Source organism: Eretmochelys imbricata, chromosome 24 (assembly GCF_965152235.1).
Source record: "Eretmochelys imbricata isolate rEreImb1 chromosome 24, rEreImb1.hap1, whole genome shotgun sequence".
Classification (NCBI taxonomy): Eukaryota; Metazoa; Chordata; order Testudines; family Cheloniidae; genus Eretmochelys; species Eretmochelys imbricata.
In genome coordinates, this window is record NC_135595.1 from 7374631 (window position 1) to 7390958 (window position 16328).

The 16328-nt window shown below is 57.5% G+C and overlaps 1 protein-coding gene across 1 annotated transcript; it reads left to right on the forward strand.

Moving 5' to 3' along the window:
- The first annotated feature begins 996 nt into the window (after positions 1-996).
- On the forward strand, positions 997-12230 carry CIART (circadian associated repressor of transcription). Its single transcript, XM_077841120.1, has 6 exons — positions 997-1049; positions 6871-7428; positions 8267-8342; positions 9899-9977; positions 10822-10945; positions 11463-12230. Exons 2-6 carry the CDS (start codon positions 6883-6885, stop codon positions 12072-12074), a joined length of 1437 nt encoding a protein of 478 aa, XP_077697246.1. The 5' UTR covers positions 997-1049; positions 6871-6882; the 3' UTR covers positions 12075-12230.
- Positions 12231-16328: the final 4098 nt, after the last annotated feature.

Below are 16328 nucleotides of genomic sequence, written 5' to 3' on the forward strand. Positions count from 1 at the left end.
CAGCATCTAAACACCGCAACCAGCTCCCAGTTCCTCTCCACAGCTCCCACCCCTCTCCTCCCCCATCTCTTTTGCTCTCTTCCTTTCTACCCTTCTCTTCCCGCATCCACCTGCCTCCTTCCCCTCATGCTCCCTGTCCCTGCTGCTGTCTCCTTAGCAGCCCCTTGTGCTGTGTACATACCCTGCCATACCCTCTCCCCATCTCCCTCCCACCTGTGCCTACCCACCAACTTCTCCCATCCCATTTCTCTTGCTTCCCTGCAGTGTCCCCTGGCCTCTCCACTGACTGTGTTTCCCCAGCCATAAGCCACTCCTATCCCTGCTGGGGATTGCAGCGCCCCCCCGCCCGCGTCTCCCCAGTCCTTCCAGCCCCGCTCCTCTCTATGTCCTCCAGCTGTTTCCTCTTCTGAACCCCTCCCCCACCTCCTCTGCCCCCTAACCCTTTGTGGACCTCCAGTCCTGCCCTTTCTCTTCCCCCCGAGCCCCTATGGACTCCTCCTCTGCCTTCACAGGGTCCCCCTCCTCTGCCCCACTGCCCTCTATGGGTCCCCTATCTCTGCCCCATTGCCCTCTACGGAAAGCCCCATCACATTTCCCCCCCTCCTTCCCGGCCCCCTTCGATGCGGCAGGCTGACACAAGGGGGCGTGTCCTTCTCCATTGCCCCGCCCCCGAGCCCCTGCGTCCAGCTCCCGCAGCCACATGTAGGGGCGTGGCCTCGAGCCCCACCCTCCCGGCCAATCGGTTCAGCGCTGCCCCGGCATTGGGCTGCAGGGGAGCCGCCGAGCCCCAATTAGGGGCAGGGGGCGTGGCTGTAGGGCGGTGGCCCGCGCCCCGGGGGTGGGCTCGGGGAGCCAATGGGAGCGGGGCGGGCGGGGCCCGGAGGGAGGCACGTGCCGGGCCGCACGTGGCCGCGTGGCGCCCGCACTGAGCCGGGGGCGGGGACCGGGCGCCGGGCTGGGGACGCGGGCGCGGACGGGGACGGGGGTGTGGAGCGGAGCGGAGCCGCCCTGGGACAGAGCAGAGGGAGCGGAGTGGGGAACGGGATCAGGTGAGGAGCTGGAGGTTCGCTGGGATCCAGGGGGCCGGGCAGGGGCTCGGGCAGGGAGTTGGGAGCCGGACTGCGGGGTGGACACCAGCCTGGGACCCGCGGGCGTCAGGGATCGGGACCCTCTTCTCCCGCCCGAGCCTGGGACCCGCGGGCATCGGGGATCGGGACCCCCCTTCTCCCGCCCGAGCCTGGGACCCGCGGGCATCGGGGATCGGGACCCCCCTTCTCCCGCCCGAGCCTGGGACCCGCCGGCATCGGGGATCGGGACCCCCCTTCTCCCGCCCGAGCCTGGGACCCGCCGGCATCGGGGATCGGGACCCCCCTTCTCCCGCCCGAGCCTGGGACCCGCCGGCATCGGGGATCGGGACCCCCCTTCTCCCGCCCGAGCCTGGGACCCGCCGGCATCGGGGATCGGGACCCCCCTTCTCCCGCCCGAGCCTGGGACCCGCGGGCATCGGGGATCGGGACCCCCCTTCTCCCGCCCGAGCCTGGGACCCTCGGGGATCGGGACCCCCCTTCTCCCGCCCGAGCCTGGGACCCGCGGGCATCGGGGATCGGGACCCCCCTTCTCCCGCCCGAGCCTGGGACCCGCGGGCATCGGGGATCGGGACCCCCCTTCTCCCGCCCGAGCCTGGGACCCGCGGGCATCGGGGATCGGGACCCCCCTTCTCCCGCCCGAGCCTGGGACCCGCGGGCATCGGGGATCGGGGCCCCCCTTCTCCCGCCCGAGCCTGGGACCCTCGGGGATCGGGGCCCCCCTTCTCCCGCCCGAGCCTGGGACCCTCGGGGATCGGGGCCCCCCTTCTCCCGCCCGAGCCTGGGACCCTCGGGGATCGGGGCCCCCCTTCTCCCGCCCGAGCCTGGGACCCTCGGGGATCGGGGCCCCCCTTCTCCCGCCCAAGCCTGGGACCCTCGGGGATCGGGGCCCCCCTTCTCCCGCCCGAGCCTGGGACCCGCCGGCATCGGGGATCGGGGCCCCCCTTCTCCCGCCCGAGCCTGGGACCCGCCGGCATCGGGGATCGGGGCCCCCCTTCTCCCGCCCGAGCCTGGGACCCGCCGGCATCGGGGATCGGGGCCCCCCTTCTCCCGCCCGAGCCTGGGACCCGCCGGCATCGGGGATCGGGACCCCCTTCTCCCGCCCGAGCCTGGGACCCGCCGGCATCGGGGATCGGGACCCCCCTTCTCCCGCCCGAGCCTGGGACCCGCCGGCATCGGGGATCGGGACCCCCCTTCTCCCGCCCGAGCCTGGGACCCGCCGGCATCGGGGATCGGGGCCCCCCTTCTCCCGCCCGAGCCTGGGACCCGCCGGCATCGGGGATCGGGGCCCCCCTTCTCCCGCCCGAGCCTGGGACCCGCCGGCATCGGGGATCGGGGCCCCCCTTCTCCCGCCCGAGCCTGGGACCCGCCGGCATCGGGGATCGGGACCCCCTTCTCCCGCCCGAGCCTGGGACCCGCCGGCATCGGGGATCGGGACCCCCCTTCTCCCGCCCGAGCCTGGGACCCGCCGGCATCGGGGATCGGGACCCCCCTTCTCCCGCCCGAGCCTGGGACCCGCCGGCATCGGGGATCGGGACCCCCCTTCTCCCGCCCGAGCCTGGGACCCGCCGGCATCGGGGATCGGGACCCCCCTTCTCCCGCCCGAGCCTGGGACCCGCCGGCATCGAGGATCGGGACCCCCCTTCTCCCGCCCGAGCCTGGGACCCGCCGGCATCGGGGATCGGGGCCCTCCCTCTCCGCCCCCTCGAGCCTGGGGCCCGCCGGCATCGGGGATCGGGGCCCTCCCTCTCCGCCCCCTCGAGCCTGGGGCCCGCCGGCATCGGGGATCGGGGCCCTCCCCTCTCCGCCCCCTCGAGCCTGGGGCCCGCCGGCATCGGGGATCGGGGCCCTCCCCTCTCCGCCCCCTCGAGCCTGGGGCCCGCCGGCATCGGGGATCGGGGCCCTCCCCTCTCCGCCCCCTCGAGCCTGGGGCCCGCCGGCATCGGGGATCGGGGCCCTCCCCTCTCCGCCCCCTCGAGCCTGGGGCCCGCCGGCATCGGGGATCGGGGCCCCCCCTTCTCCGCCCCCTCCAGACTGGGGCCCGCCGGCATCGGGGATCGGGGCCCCCCCTTCTCCGCCCCCTCCAGACTGGGGCCCGCCTGCATCGGGGATCGGGGCCCCCCTTCTCCGCCCCCTCCAGACTGGGGCCCGCCTGCATCGGGGATCGGGGCCCCCCTTCTCCGCCCCCTCCAGACTGGGGCCCGCCTGCATCGGGGATCGGGGCCCCCCTTCTCCGCCCCCTCCAGACTGGGGCCCGCCTGCATCGGGGATCGGGGCCCTCCCTCTCCGCCCCCTCCAGACTGGGGCCCTCAGGGATCGGGGCCCCCCCTCTCCCGCCCCAGCCTGGGACCCGCCGGCTTCAGGGATCGGGGCCCTCCCTCTCCGCCCCCTCCAGACTGGGGCCCGCCGGCATCGGGGATCAGGCTCCTCCCCCTACCCCCTCAGCCTGTGACCTGTTGGCATCAGGGATTGGATCCAGGGCCCCTCCCCCAGCCTGTGACCTACTGGCATTAGGGATCGCGACCCCCAGCCCTGGCCTGTGACCTGCCGGCATCAGGGATTGAGTCCAGGGTCTTTCTCCACCCAGCCTGGAACCCACTGGACCCGGACCCCTCCCCTCCGTCCCCCCGGCCAGGAACAGGTGAAAGGACCCTGCGCCCTTGGGAGCATTGGTCTGTCGTCGTCCCCCCCCATGTGTGCACCCCCCGGGAGGATTCTCTTTTCCTACCAGAATGTGAGGATCCAGACACCTCCTTCCCCCGTCCTCCCGCCCCCGTGCTTTTCTGTAGAGTGTCTGGATCCCAGCATTGTCCCCGGGCACAGAGGAGTCCGGTCCAGATCCCGAGGGCCAGCATTGTGGCTCCTCACCAATCCCGGGAGGAAACCTGACCCCTGGGAGCATGCAAGGGGTTTAGCGCAACGGGGTAGGGAAGGGATTAATCTGCCCCGTGTCTGAACGGTGGTGACCTGAGTGGAAGGGAGGGAGGATATGGAGGGTGTGCATGCAGGGGGCTCTGCATCAGGGATGCAAGGGCTGTGTGTGTATGAATGGCATGGAGGGGCAGGGTGTGAGTGGCAATGACTTGAGTGTGTAACATGTGAATAGTGTGTGCGCTGGGGTTAGTGCGTGAATGGCAGGAGGGGCATGCGGGGGGGGGGGTGTTGGAGAGGGAAGGGCCAGGGAGAGAGTGTGGCTGCTTTCCGAAGGGGAGGCCAGGGCTGTGTGTGAGAGAATTCGACCAGTGTGCATGGCTCATTGTGTCGCATGGAATGGGGACAGCCCTGTCCCTGATTGCAGCAGCCATCCAGACAGCACGACTCTTGGTGTCGAGGCGCGGATGCGTGTTTAATCTAGGTCAGCAACGTGCGGTGGCGGCTGGCTGCGTTGCAGGCAAGGTGCTGGCTAGGCTCCGGATCCTGTACTGGGTGAAGGGAAGGAGGAACGACTCAGGTTCTCAGGGTGGTGACCCTGGGCGGGTTTAGTGGAAGGACGTTTGCTGGGGAGGAAGGAGATCTCCTACTGAGTTCCAAGCATAGCAGGTTGGTTTCTTTAGCAAAGGGACTGGAGGGGGCTGCTGGGTCTTGTAGCACCAGCGTAACTGGTTTCCTCGAAGCAGGGGTGCTGCCAGGGCTGGCGCGTGGCACCAGGGGGTGACTACTTTGGGAAGAGACGTGGGGTATAGGGAGAAGGGCATGTTCTGTAGCAAAGCCAGGAAACACCCAGGCGGGTTCAGTTCCCAGCAAGGTGGACACGTCCGTTTATCGAGTCCCGGAGGGCTTCCTGTGTCGGTGCGTTGGGCTAGACCTAAAAAACAACAAGACCTGTGTATACCAAAAATCCCACCTCTGTGTGTGTGTGTGCGCAGGGCGTGCCATGTGTGGAAAGGCAGGTGGGGGTGGTGAGTGTGTTGATCCCTTCTGTTCCTAGGAAGTGGGTGCAGGATGGCAGGGAACTTAGCGATGCTGCGCATCTTGTGTGTGGTTTGGGATCTTTGGGGGTGGAAGCCGCTTGTGTCTGTTTTGTGACATTGGCTCTGTGAAGCATGCCCTTAGAACAGCCTCTCCAGGATTTCTCCCTGCCTGCTACTCTCTGTTGGCCAATTTACGGGTGAAAGGCCACATTTCTCATTTGGGGCTTGTGGATTTCTCGCCAGCCGTTTGGCTGGCAGCGGGGTAGCTGCTGTGAGTTGGCAGTTGGCATCTGTCTAAAACAGAGCAGGAGAATAAAGCGTAGAAGCTTCTCATTTTTGTCTGCCTCGCCATGGAGGAAGGGGTTACAGATTTTTTGTCTGCCTGCAGTGATGGGAAGGTGGGAAGGCTGGAGCCCTGCCTTCCCTAAGTTTATGATCCGATGTCACCCAGTAGCTGGGACCAGTGCTCTGTTACAGAGGCCGTAGGTGCTGACTGCATTGAGTCAGCCAGACAGTCCCTTTCTAATCAGACTGGCACACCCTGCTCTTATCTCTTAATGTATTGGAGAAACCTTCTATCTTTTAGATGTGTAGTTTGTCCTCTGCTTATTTTACCTGCCGGGTCAAACTCTTGCATTGCACAGCTCCAACATTCTCTGATTTTTTTTTAATTCACTTGTTTCCTGTCTGGTGGGCACTTGTATTTAGTATATTGACTTATGAGCTGTTCATTTTATACCAGTCCAAATCGAAAGGACACGGACTAATACCACTCTAGTATTACGTTGTTAGTGGTCACTTTTGTACCCTGAGGTTGCTAACATTTTCGCTGCATAAACATTTTCTTGATGCACCACAGAAGTGGTTTAACGGGTCAATTTAGGTTCTGCAGAAAAGAGATCTTACTAAGAAACTAAGACTGATCAGAATGTCCCCATGGATTTGTGTGTGTGTATTTAATGCCAGTTTTTGTTTTGTTTGAAACCTTTCCCCTGCTGTGTTTGCAAACCAAACCTTGCAGCACCTGTACATGTGAGCCAGAAAATGAAACGCCAAGTTATATGTTTCTGTTTGTCCAAGTGGAAGCAACCCCTCTCCCTTCCCCAGTGGGGAAGGTCCTGATCCCTGAGTAGGGTTCCTAGTGCTGCCTTAATACACATAAGAATTGTGTTTCCCCTTCTTAATATTTAGCAGACTGTGCTGTAAAACCAGGCAGGAAACGCAGCTTTTTCCCAACTGATTTTGAAACTCCCTGTGTCCGTGGCAATGAGGTTGCTAGGATATTTTGTTGTCCGTATCCTGTAATGCTTCTGCATGGAGTAATGCCACCGATGGCGGCAAGGGAAGCCTGTCGTTGTAAACTTTACACCCTCCCTCACTCACTAGTTCAGGCTCCATGCATGTCACTGCTCCTCCCGCTCCCATCAAGTGTCTGGGAGCTGGCTTGTGCACCCACCCGCTGCAGGGCTGCTCTGTGGACCCTTCGGCTGCCCCTGACAATGAAACCCAATGGGTGCCTTGTCGCAGTGCAGCCGCTGATGGGAACAGATTGGTCGCATCTGGAACAGCTTCTGCTGGCAAGCTCTATCCAGGAACTGCAACTGCACAGGGTCCATTTGGCTCCCGTTGTCTTTACCCCTTTGTGTTCAGCCACCTCCCCCCAGTAAACCAGAGGAGACCTTGATTTTTAGCTGTCCTCGAAGAAATTATTCTAAAGCCTCCTTTTATAAACGCGGGTCAGCAGCCGTGCTAAGAGACCCTGGGCTGTTGGGTCTGGGGATGCCTGGGAGGCAAATGGTAGGATCTCTAAGGCATCCTTTGTTGCTGTTACTGGCAGCGTCTTCATTTGTTTGCCCGTTTTTGGTCCCTGACAGGTTCCCGCAGTCATGGAGTCCCCCAACAGCATGTCGTCCTGCGAGTCTCTGTATTCGGTCGACAGTGCTGCCAGCGACGAAGAGGACAAGTGTTACGACTTCGGCGTCTTCCTGTCGGACAGCGAGAGCGAGGTGGAGAAGGACACCCACTCCGGAGGGGAAAGGATTCTCTTTTCTCCCAAGTCGGCATGGACTAGCCCCAGCCTGCCGGGCCGGGACTGCAAACGCAGGACAGCGAAACCCACTTTGCAGAGCTCTGCTAGGCAACGGCCTTCGAGTCAGTGCGGCCGGTTTCCCGGGGCGTTGGAAGGCAGATACCCCTCGGCCTACGCTTGTTTGATGGATGGGGATGGCAGCCTGGCCGGGAGGACTCTGAGCCAGAAGAGGGTGGAGAGCGGACGGAAGCGTCTGATCCATCCTGCAGGGGAGAGGGAATACCCCGAGTATGCTGAAAAGCCCGCTGCCCACGGGATGAAAAGGCAAAGGAATGGGGAAACGGAGATGAGGGAAGCTCCGACGTTGCCCTTGACCGACGGCGACCGGTTGTTTGCCCAGAAGGTGAGTCTATGAGAATATCCAGGGAAGCGGGTCAGCAGGGAGGGAGTTACTTGGGAAGGGGTGAAGTGTGCGATCAAATGGGACAGGAGGCCTGATCCAGGCTGGGATTCCTCACCTGCCGGCTTGATGCACCAGTGCCATTGGCAAAGCCTCACCCTCTTTGCACCTTTGATCCCACCAAATAGCCAAGGCCCTGTAGACGCTGAAGCTGGTGGGTGGAATACATGGTGTGAGCCTGCTGGACATCTAGCCGTCTGCGTTATTAGTGTCAGGGTGATCGTGCCTCAGTTTCCCATGTGCTGTGGCCAGTGCAGACTGAGATGTGAGCTGGGCACCCTATGGACTGGAAAAAATTGAGGGCAGTGGGGAAGGACTAGCATGGGGAAGGAAAACGAGTGGTCAGCTTCGTCGTAATGGTGAAGGGATGGGAATTGGAATTCTTGGGGTCACTTGCATTAGCACCATGAGCCCTTCAGGATTAGTGGCGTTAAGTATTCATACTGCAGCAATGTGTAGGAGCCCCAGTCGTGGACCAGGGCCCTGTGGTGCTAGGTGCTGTGCAGAACCAGAACAAAGACTGTCTCTGCTCCCAGAAGCTTACAGTCTGGGGAGGGTCATGAAATAAGTGGATTACTGGGGATTAAAGCGAGTGCTTTAGAGCCCACCTCGTTGTATTCACACCTTGCTGCCCAGCAAAGCTGCACAGGGGTCCTGCATTAGATGCAAAACCAGCCCCAGGGATGCACTGGGGAGAGGCATGTGCGGATGGGTTGGAGGAAGCCCAGAAGGGGGATTGTCCCAGACGGGCTGGCTCACTTTTTGTGCTCCTTCTCTGCAGTGCCGGGAACTCCAAGGCTTCATCAGGCCTCTTGCGGAGCTTCTGAATGGGCTGAAGAAAGGTCGCTATGAGCGAGGTAAATGCCGTTCCTCATGCTTGTCCCTCACCAGAGGGGTCTGACGCCGCCACGTGGCTATTAAACTGCAGGGAATTATTTCCCCTCTCTCCCCCTTCTGATTCCTAAATCAGAGGCCAGTGGCCATCTCCGGGCCTTTTGCTGGAGTGGCATTCAGAATCTGGCCCTTCATTGATGCTTGTAAAGCGCTACGTAAGTAGTCAGGATCTTTCAGCCTGAATGCCGTTGAGAAAATGGGCCAGATCCCCGGCTGGTATAAATCAATGTCACTCCGCTGAAGTCAGCAGATCTGTGCTGAGGATCTGGCACAATCCCTCTGACTTCTTTTTCCTAGCGTGGGGCTGCTATTTCATCATGTTGGCCCTATGGCTCAATCACTTGTTGTGTTTACGTATTAATCTGATTAATCTGCTAGCAGGAGGTTGCCCTGCCCTGGAATGGGAAGGGATTTGAGGATCTAGTGAGTGTCACAGCTCTGAGATCCTGTACATTCTAGGATACTAGATAAGGGTGCTTTACCATTGCTCGGTACTTAAGAGACTTGTGTGTTAGGTACCCAACATTCTTTGTTTTCCCCTCATTCCTCTGCTCCTGAAAAAAATTGTAGGGCCAGATGTGGTCTAATGTGTAGTCATTTGGCACTAGCTTATTCCCCTTACAAGATATTCTTCCCTAAATTCCTTCTTTCTGTTTATAGCTCTCTCTTGAGCCCTGATCTTAATTTCTGCCCCTTGGTTGACTGTGCTAAATTGCCTAGTAAAGAAGGCCATTGTGAGCTGTATTGATCGCAGCGTGAGCTGAGAAATTCCCAGGGAGCTGCTTACTCTTTGTAGCGCTGCTTTCCTGCCCTGATAACACGCTGTTGGAAATATGAAAGAGAAGTCTTTCATTGACGCGCCCCGTCGGCCCTGTGAGCCTGCTCTCCTTTCTCTCTCAGCGTGCTGTTTACACGTGTCTCTGTGCGTGCAAGTTTCCATCAGCCAGACACGTGTCTCGCTGCCTGCTTGTGTCACGCCCGCTCTTGGCTGTGAAGAAATGATTATGGCTCGGAATAACGTGCAAGAAGGCAGCTGGTGAGGCGTGATACCTGCCCTTCAGAAAGTCATCACATGGTGCTAATGGAGCCCCGGGGGCACCTGCTTCTCCAGCATACAAGCCTTTCCCATGCTGGCTGCATTACGGGGGTGATTTCTCCTAGTATGACAGCCCCCGCTGCAAGGAGCAGAGGCTGCAATTCACTGTATCTGCAGTGGGAGGGCAAAGACATGAGTGTCTCAAACCCCCCCTCAACCCTCCCTCCTCCCCGCATTGTGCTGGCCTTTTCCTCCAGCTAATCTGAGGGCTAGGTTCTTGCGTCTGTCCATGTTGCATGTAATTGGCGTGATCTCTCCATAATCTCCCCTGGGTAATCAGTCTGAGCAGTGTGGAGGCTGAATCAGCCTGGCGCTGGCTTCCCAAGCCACTGCTTTCTCTCCAGGCTCCCTAGCGCAATAAAGTTGGCTCGGTTTGTCTGTAAACTAATAGCTGGGCCTTGGTGTGTTTCTCCCCCCCACCAGGTTTAAGCAGCTTCCAGCGGAGTGTGGCCATGGACAGGATTCAGAGGATAGTTGGAGTCCTGCAAAAGCCAGAAATGGGGTAAGCATCTCCTCCACGAAATCATTATAACAGCTCAGCAGAGGTTGGTGTGTGACTGGCTGCAGGAGGGGGAGCCAGACAGTGCACAGACTCTGTCCAGTGTTTCCAGAATCAGCAAACTTCCCACTGAACTCCTGGGCTGCTGCATTGAGAGTGTCGGTACCCCAGCTCGCTTACAGTTTGACTCACAGGCAACCCAGGTTAAACACCCCCGGGGCTGAGGTCTGCCTTGGGCATCAGTAGAGAAACAGCTGGATTCATATCACTCTGCAACTCCTGGCGTTTGATTCCCCCACTGGCAGCAATCACCCATGACTGGTAGTGCTGGATTGCCCCGCCGCACGCAGCCTAGGAAATGCCCCTGGGGCTTCAAATCGAGCCAAGTCCTGGTGCAGGTTGAAGCCACAAATTACTTGCTACCCTTGTCCCTTTGCTTCGCTGAAATCTCTAATCCTGTTGCAGAGGGAAGCTCTGGGGAGGGAGGGAGACGTTCCTTTTGGGCAAAGGGGAGGGGAGCGTCAAAGTACTGAGTTTCTGCTATTCTGTAACTTGAAATTCAAAGCCCAGATCTTAAAAGTTGAGGCCCATCTTTTTGTTGGGGGAACTTGGCCTGTTTTGGAGGCCTCTTTCTCTCTCTCTCTGAAAGAGAGGCAGCCGTACGGAATAACAGGGCAGTCTCCTTGCTGCGGGAGCCTGACTATCTCTTCTGTCTCATGTTACTTGTGTGATACCCGTGCGAGGCGCCAGGCTGTCACCAATCCCTCTGGGCTCAGCAGGGTAAAACGATGCACAGTGATCTCTCCTGGCTTGAGAGGAACCTCCTGTTTCTTTTCTCATCTTGCAGGGAGCGATACTTGGGCACCCTGCTGCAGGTAGAAATGATGCTGAAAGTTTGGTTCCCTCATGTCGCCTTGAACAGTTCCTGTCCTGATTCCAAACCAGCAGAGCATGCATGCAAGCTAGCTAAGGTAAGGGCGCTTCCTTGTTGGGTAACAGGACTATCCAATCTCTTCCATCTTATATGGATTAAAGGCCCACGGATGAGGCTCCTCTAGGCCTGTCCTTGTCCGAGCGATGTGCTGTTTGGCAGGGTGGAGGTAGCTGTCCCTTGGAAGGGAGGTGGAATTACTAGTAGAACTGCAGCATGTAAAAGCTTTAGTCCAGCAGAAGGGAGACGGAGCTGGGTCTGTGGCAGGCAGGATGCTGGCTAGTGGGGAGGAATTTCTGTGGTACATGCCGCACTTGGGACATGGGTGACGTGGGTCCTGTAGGGGCTTGCCTGGTGTCAGTGAGGGCCACGTGTTGCTGAGAGGTCTGTCTGATCTCCCCATGGGAGCTGTGGGTTCCTCCTCGCCTGCTCTTGCCACATCTGTCGGCCTTGCTGGGAGCTCTGGCAGGTCGGCCATATTGGCTGTAGCAGCTGAGGCTCTTGAAAGTCGACGCTGTCCCAGCCTAAGGTGCCCCCCTCTCTCCCCTCTCCTCCAGCAGTCCCATCCCAAGCCTTCAGCAGTGGACAGCCATGAAGGAAAGCCCGCGGTGCCCAGCGAAGACTCCGCCCAAAGGCCCGCCGTGGAGAAGCTGCACCTCACGGACCTGGCCGCAGCTAACGGCAAAGCCAGCGCGGTGTGGAGGGAGCAGGCCTGCTTTCTGGCCGACTGGTCTGCCATGAACTTGACCTGGATGCACACCTCGCCCATCTGCAACCCGCCCCCGGGGCTGGCGAACCTAGGGCACTTGAATGCTGCTTTCAGCCAGGCCCTGCTCGGACCAAACGCGTGCGGGGTCATTCTCTTCCTCCACAACAACCTGATGGCCCCTGCGCCCTTCTTCCGCTCCACGTCCGTCACTCCCGACAAGAGCTCGCCTGCCTACTGCCACCCCAAGCAACCTCCAGGTATGGGAGACCCACCGAGATGCCAGAGTCTTCCCGGGGCCATGGCAGCAGGGAGCTACGTGCTTAGCCAGCATCCAAGCAGCCACTCCAGATCTTTGCCTCACTTGCCCACCTCCAGCAAGGAACCCAAGCCAGCAGCTGCTTGGACTGGGAATCAGGAGTCAGAACTGCTGGCTAGGAAAGGACCCGTGTATTCCTCTTGATGCTCGGCTCGAGGCACTTCCCAAAATGTGTGAATTTTATTTCTTTTTTTATTTCTGCCTTTTTTTGTTTGTTTTTTTTTAAGTAAAACATTTCACGCCTGTGTAAAAGTCTGATATACGTCCAGGAGGAAAATAATTAATGTTATTAAAAGGTTTAAATCAGAGCAGTTTCCAGACGAATGTGATCTTTTTTGATAAATGCTGTACGGTGGAAATACATTTCCCCTGCCCGCCCCTCCATTAATCCCCTTGTCAGTCCTGTAGCACTAATGCTTTGTGCTTCTCTAGAGCTTTTCAGGTCAATGTGAACTAAGACTCACAACCTCCCCTGGGAGATAGATAAATTGTCATGCATATTTTGGGCATAGGACTGAGAGCCCAGAACTCCTGGGTTCTAATTTCAATTCTCAGACCCATGGCTGTGAGACAAGTCCACTATCTTTGTGACTCAGTTTCTCCATCTGTAAAACAAGAATAATACTTGTCTACAACACTGTTAACCTAGCTACTAGGTACTGCTGACTGCAGAGTAATCTGAGACCTGTCCCGCAGCTTGTAGCATCTCTCTCACCAATACATATCTAACTAGATGATACAGCACCTGGCACACCTCTGGAAGGCTGAGGGGAGAGACAGTAAATGCAAACTGCTAAAGGTGTAGCATGCCTAGGTATATTATTAACAACATCTCCCAGGAGAATGGGCCGCTCTTGTATAAGACAGGAGTGGCTGTGCATCGTTGGCTCACGTTCCCTGACATTACACACCCTCCTTGCACATTTCTAAACCAGGCCCACACAATTCACATGGATGGTTGAACAAAGCCTTTGCCTTAACACCTTATGTTGTAATGGTGCCTTTTGTTCTGATGGATCCCGTGGCATCAGGCAGACTCTTGAAGGCTCTCCTCACCAGCTACCAAAATGCACCTAGCTCTGGAGTGGAACGTGTGGCTGCTGTTAGCAGGCAGCAACACTGCTACATCTGCTCCAGGGCAGGAAGTGGAAAAACAACGCAAGAAATGACAAGGGGATTGAGGCAGGTGAGGATGGGTATTTGGGTTGGATGCCGGAACTCTTGCAACAATTGGCATGGGATCTTCAGTGATGACAAGGGGTCAGATTCTGTTTGTCTTGTCACCCAAGAAACCGACTGCAGCCGCAGCGCCTCCCATCCCCAAGCTACAGAACCGGCTCAGGACGCTCTTGGAGGTGAGAGCCCCATTTCATTATTTGTGCTAGGTGCTGTACAAACACAGGACAAAAAGACAGTCCCTGCCTCCGGGGACTTACAATGTAAGTATGTAACTGAATTGCGAATGTGTCCTCCGGCATCTTGAATTTTCTATGTCTCCCACTTCAGTACTAACCCAGCCTGGGTCACGTAATAGAATGGGATCCCAGCAATGGGCAGTGGAGTGGGTAAGAACAGCATTTGCTGTTGCATTGAAATCCTAAACCAGTTCAGCCCGAATAAATGAAAGATTCTCAATTACACCTCTGCCCCGATATAACGCGGTCCTCGGGAGCCAAAAAATCTTAGCGCTTTATAGGTGAAACCGTGTTATATTGAACTTGCTTTGGCCTCGAGCATTTCCATTATTAATAGTCACTTCCCGCCCCCTGACTGACACCTCAGAACCCCCCACTACCCTCTCCAGAGACCCCCCCCCCAAGACCCTACCCCCATTTAAGCCCCCTTGCTCCTTGTCCCCTGACTGCCCCCTCCAGAGACGCCCCCCCATCCCTAATCACCCCCAACCCCCCTGTCCCGACCCCTATCCACACCCTCGCCCCCTAACAGGCCCCCTGGGACTCCCACGCTCTATCCAATACCCCCTTCCCCTGACCGCCCCACCCCCCAGAACCTCTGAACCATCCAACCCACCCTGTCCCCTGACCGCCCCCCCGAGACCCTCTGCCCCTTATTCAACCCCTCGGCCCTGGCCTGGCACCCTTAACACACCGCTGAGAGCAGCGTGTCTGAGCCAGACGCACTGATCCACCAGCGCACGCTGCCTCGCCCCCCAGAGCGCTGCTTTCCTGGGTTCTATCCAAATTCGTGTTATATTGGGTTGCGTTATATGTGGGTAGAGGTGTATTTGCTAACCAATGTTCCTGATTACTTGGGTCTTGGGCTCCAGAAGGCTCCTTCTATTGTCAAGGCAAAAAGCCGCCTTGTGTTTTGAAAGGCATCTGTGCTTGCTGACCCAAAACACCTGTCCACACTAGGCAGAATATACTGCAGGCTGCATGTAGCCCTTAAAGCTGTCTGATTTTAAGAGGCGATGTGAAGGCTCAAAGCTACCTGCACTGTGCTTGAAGAACATGGTGCAATGTGAATTTCTCACGTGCTACACAGCATGACAATGTGCTGCTTGTTTTTTGTCATTGTTGTTTTTTTAAGATAGTTAAAGATTAAACCTTTTAAAGTTGGCTTTAATACACTGTGAAATGCCTACCATTCTTATTTAAGCAATGGCCTGTGAGGGGAGGGGTAGCTCAGCGGTTTGAGCATTGGCCTGCTAAACCCAGGCTTGTGAGTTCAATCCTTGAGGGGGCCATTTAGGGATCTGGGGCAAAAACTGGCGATTGGTCCTGCTTTGAGTCAGGGGTTGGACTAGATGACCTCCTGAGGTCCCTTCCAACCCTCATATTCTATGTGCTGATCAGTTGTCTGCCTTCTGATGTATGTTGCCAATACAGGACTAGGGTCTGAAAATCTCAACTAAGCCTTGATTAAAATTTCCCTTTACATCTTTTTGGAATAAACTGTCCAGCGAAAAACTATTGAAGTGGATTGGAACTCAGTAACCAGTAGTCGGAGATTTTATGGAAAAGAAAGATTCAATGTGCATGACAGGGCCCATTTTAAGAGGGTGGGTGGACGATGCATGTTATTGGGCACTGGAAGGAAAAGCTGATGGCAGAAGAACAGGAGGCAGAAAACGGCGTTGGACAGCTGATGTGGTATCCTGGGTGGACCTAAAGGCCTATTCATCCACCAAGAGATGAGCAGAGGATCCTGCAGAATGGGCTACCATGGTTGCAAACCTCCAGGAATGGAGAAGCCACCTAAGAAGAAAGTAACCTGTCCATGTGAAGCAGGCGGTTATTCTCGCTAATAACAAGTTGGAAAGTTTTTATTCAATCCCAACCCAATTTTTTTTCTGCTGTCAGTTTTCCAAAAAAAGCCCAGTACAAAACCCCCCATGGATGATGGAAGCGTCCATTCCCGCAACGACACTGGGGGGCAAAAAAGCATTTGGAATGAAACTTCAGCCAGCTCTGCGAATGAGCCTTCTGGATAAACAGGCACCATTCAGCCTTTGCCCTGCAGTTGTGGCTGGTCACCCCAGTCCTAAAGCAGGCAGCCATTGTGCAAGGTGCTGCATGTTTCAGTGCTATTAGGGGTATTACGGTAGCACCTAGGTGCCCCAGTCATGGCCCAGGACCCCACTGAGCTTGGCACTATGGAAACAACAGAGAGGCCTTGCCCCAAAGAGGAGCTGATCATTTAAACGTGATAATGAGAGAAGGGAAAACAAGCCACTCCCACAAAACATGGACGAACCCACAAATCTCATAAGCTCCCCTGTAACACTTGGGGGTTGTCTCTGCACCCGATCTGCAGAGGTAGCAGCGCCCCTGGGAAGGGAGCCTCACTGCAGCCTCAGTGCTCAGCTGTCACTCCCGGGAAGGAGGGTATTAGCAACGCTGCTTTGGGGGAGAGGGCGCAAGCTGCCCAGAGGAGACTTTGCCCCCATCCTTGTTTGGCCAGCTGCCTCAGAAGCATAAAGAGGTGAAGGTGAGGGCTCCAGCAGGATCAGCTGTTGGTCTCCTCTGCAATCTCCTTCCATTATTTGTGCTTGGGTATTAAACCTAGGCAGGCACGTGGTTTTACGTGGCGTCCTTGCAGCTGGGAAAGGATCTGCTCTGACGCATCCGTGCCACCGCTGCACAACTGGTTCCTTGCACGGCGGCATGCTTTGTGCAATGTGGGAGAACCGGATTCAGCTGAGAGGTTGTGCTTTAGACACCCTGTCAATGGCTGGGCCTTGGCGTGTGCCCTGACTTGCAGAGCTAAGCGTATAGCTAGCCAGAGCACAGATCAAAGCTCTGGCTTCTTTATTACCTCCAGAGAAGCCAAGCTTAGAAGTTTAGCCAGGGCTTGGCATTATTTATCAGGCAGCTGCTGTTTTATGTCACGGGGGAGTGTAAAGAACAAGGGGAAACTGACATTTGGGGTTTGCAG

Excerpts from the sequence above, each read along its gene's own strand:
- CIART (XM_077841120.1), top strand. The coding sequence starts at position 6,883 with ATGGAGTCCCCCAACAGCATGTCGTCCTGCGAGTCTCTGTATTCGGTC. Across the intron at positions 7,429-8,266 it reads ACCGGTTGTTTGCCCAGAAG|TGCCGGGAACTCCAAGGCTT; the intron begins GTGAGTCTATGA and ends CCTTCTCTGCAG. Across the intron at positions 9,978-10,821 it reads CTGCAAAAGCCAGAAATGGG|GGAGCGATACTTGGGCACCC; the intron begins GTAAGCATCTCC and ends CTCATCTTGCAG.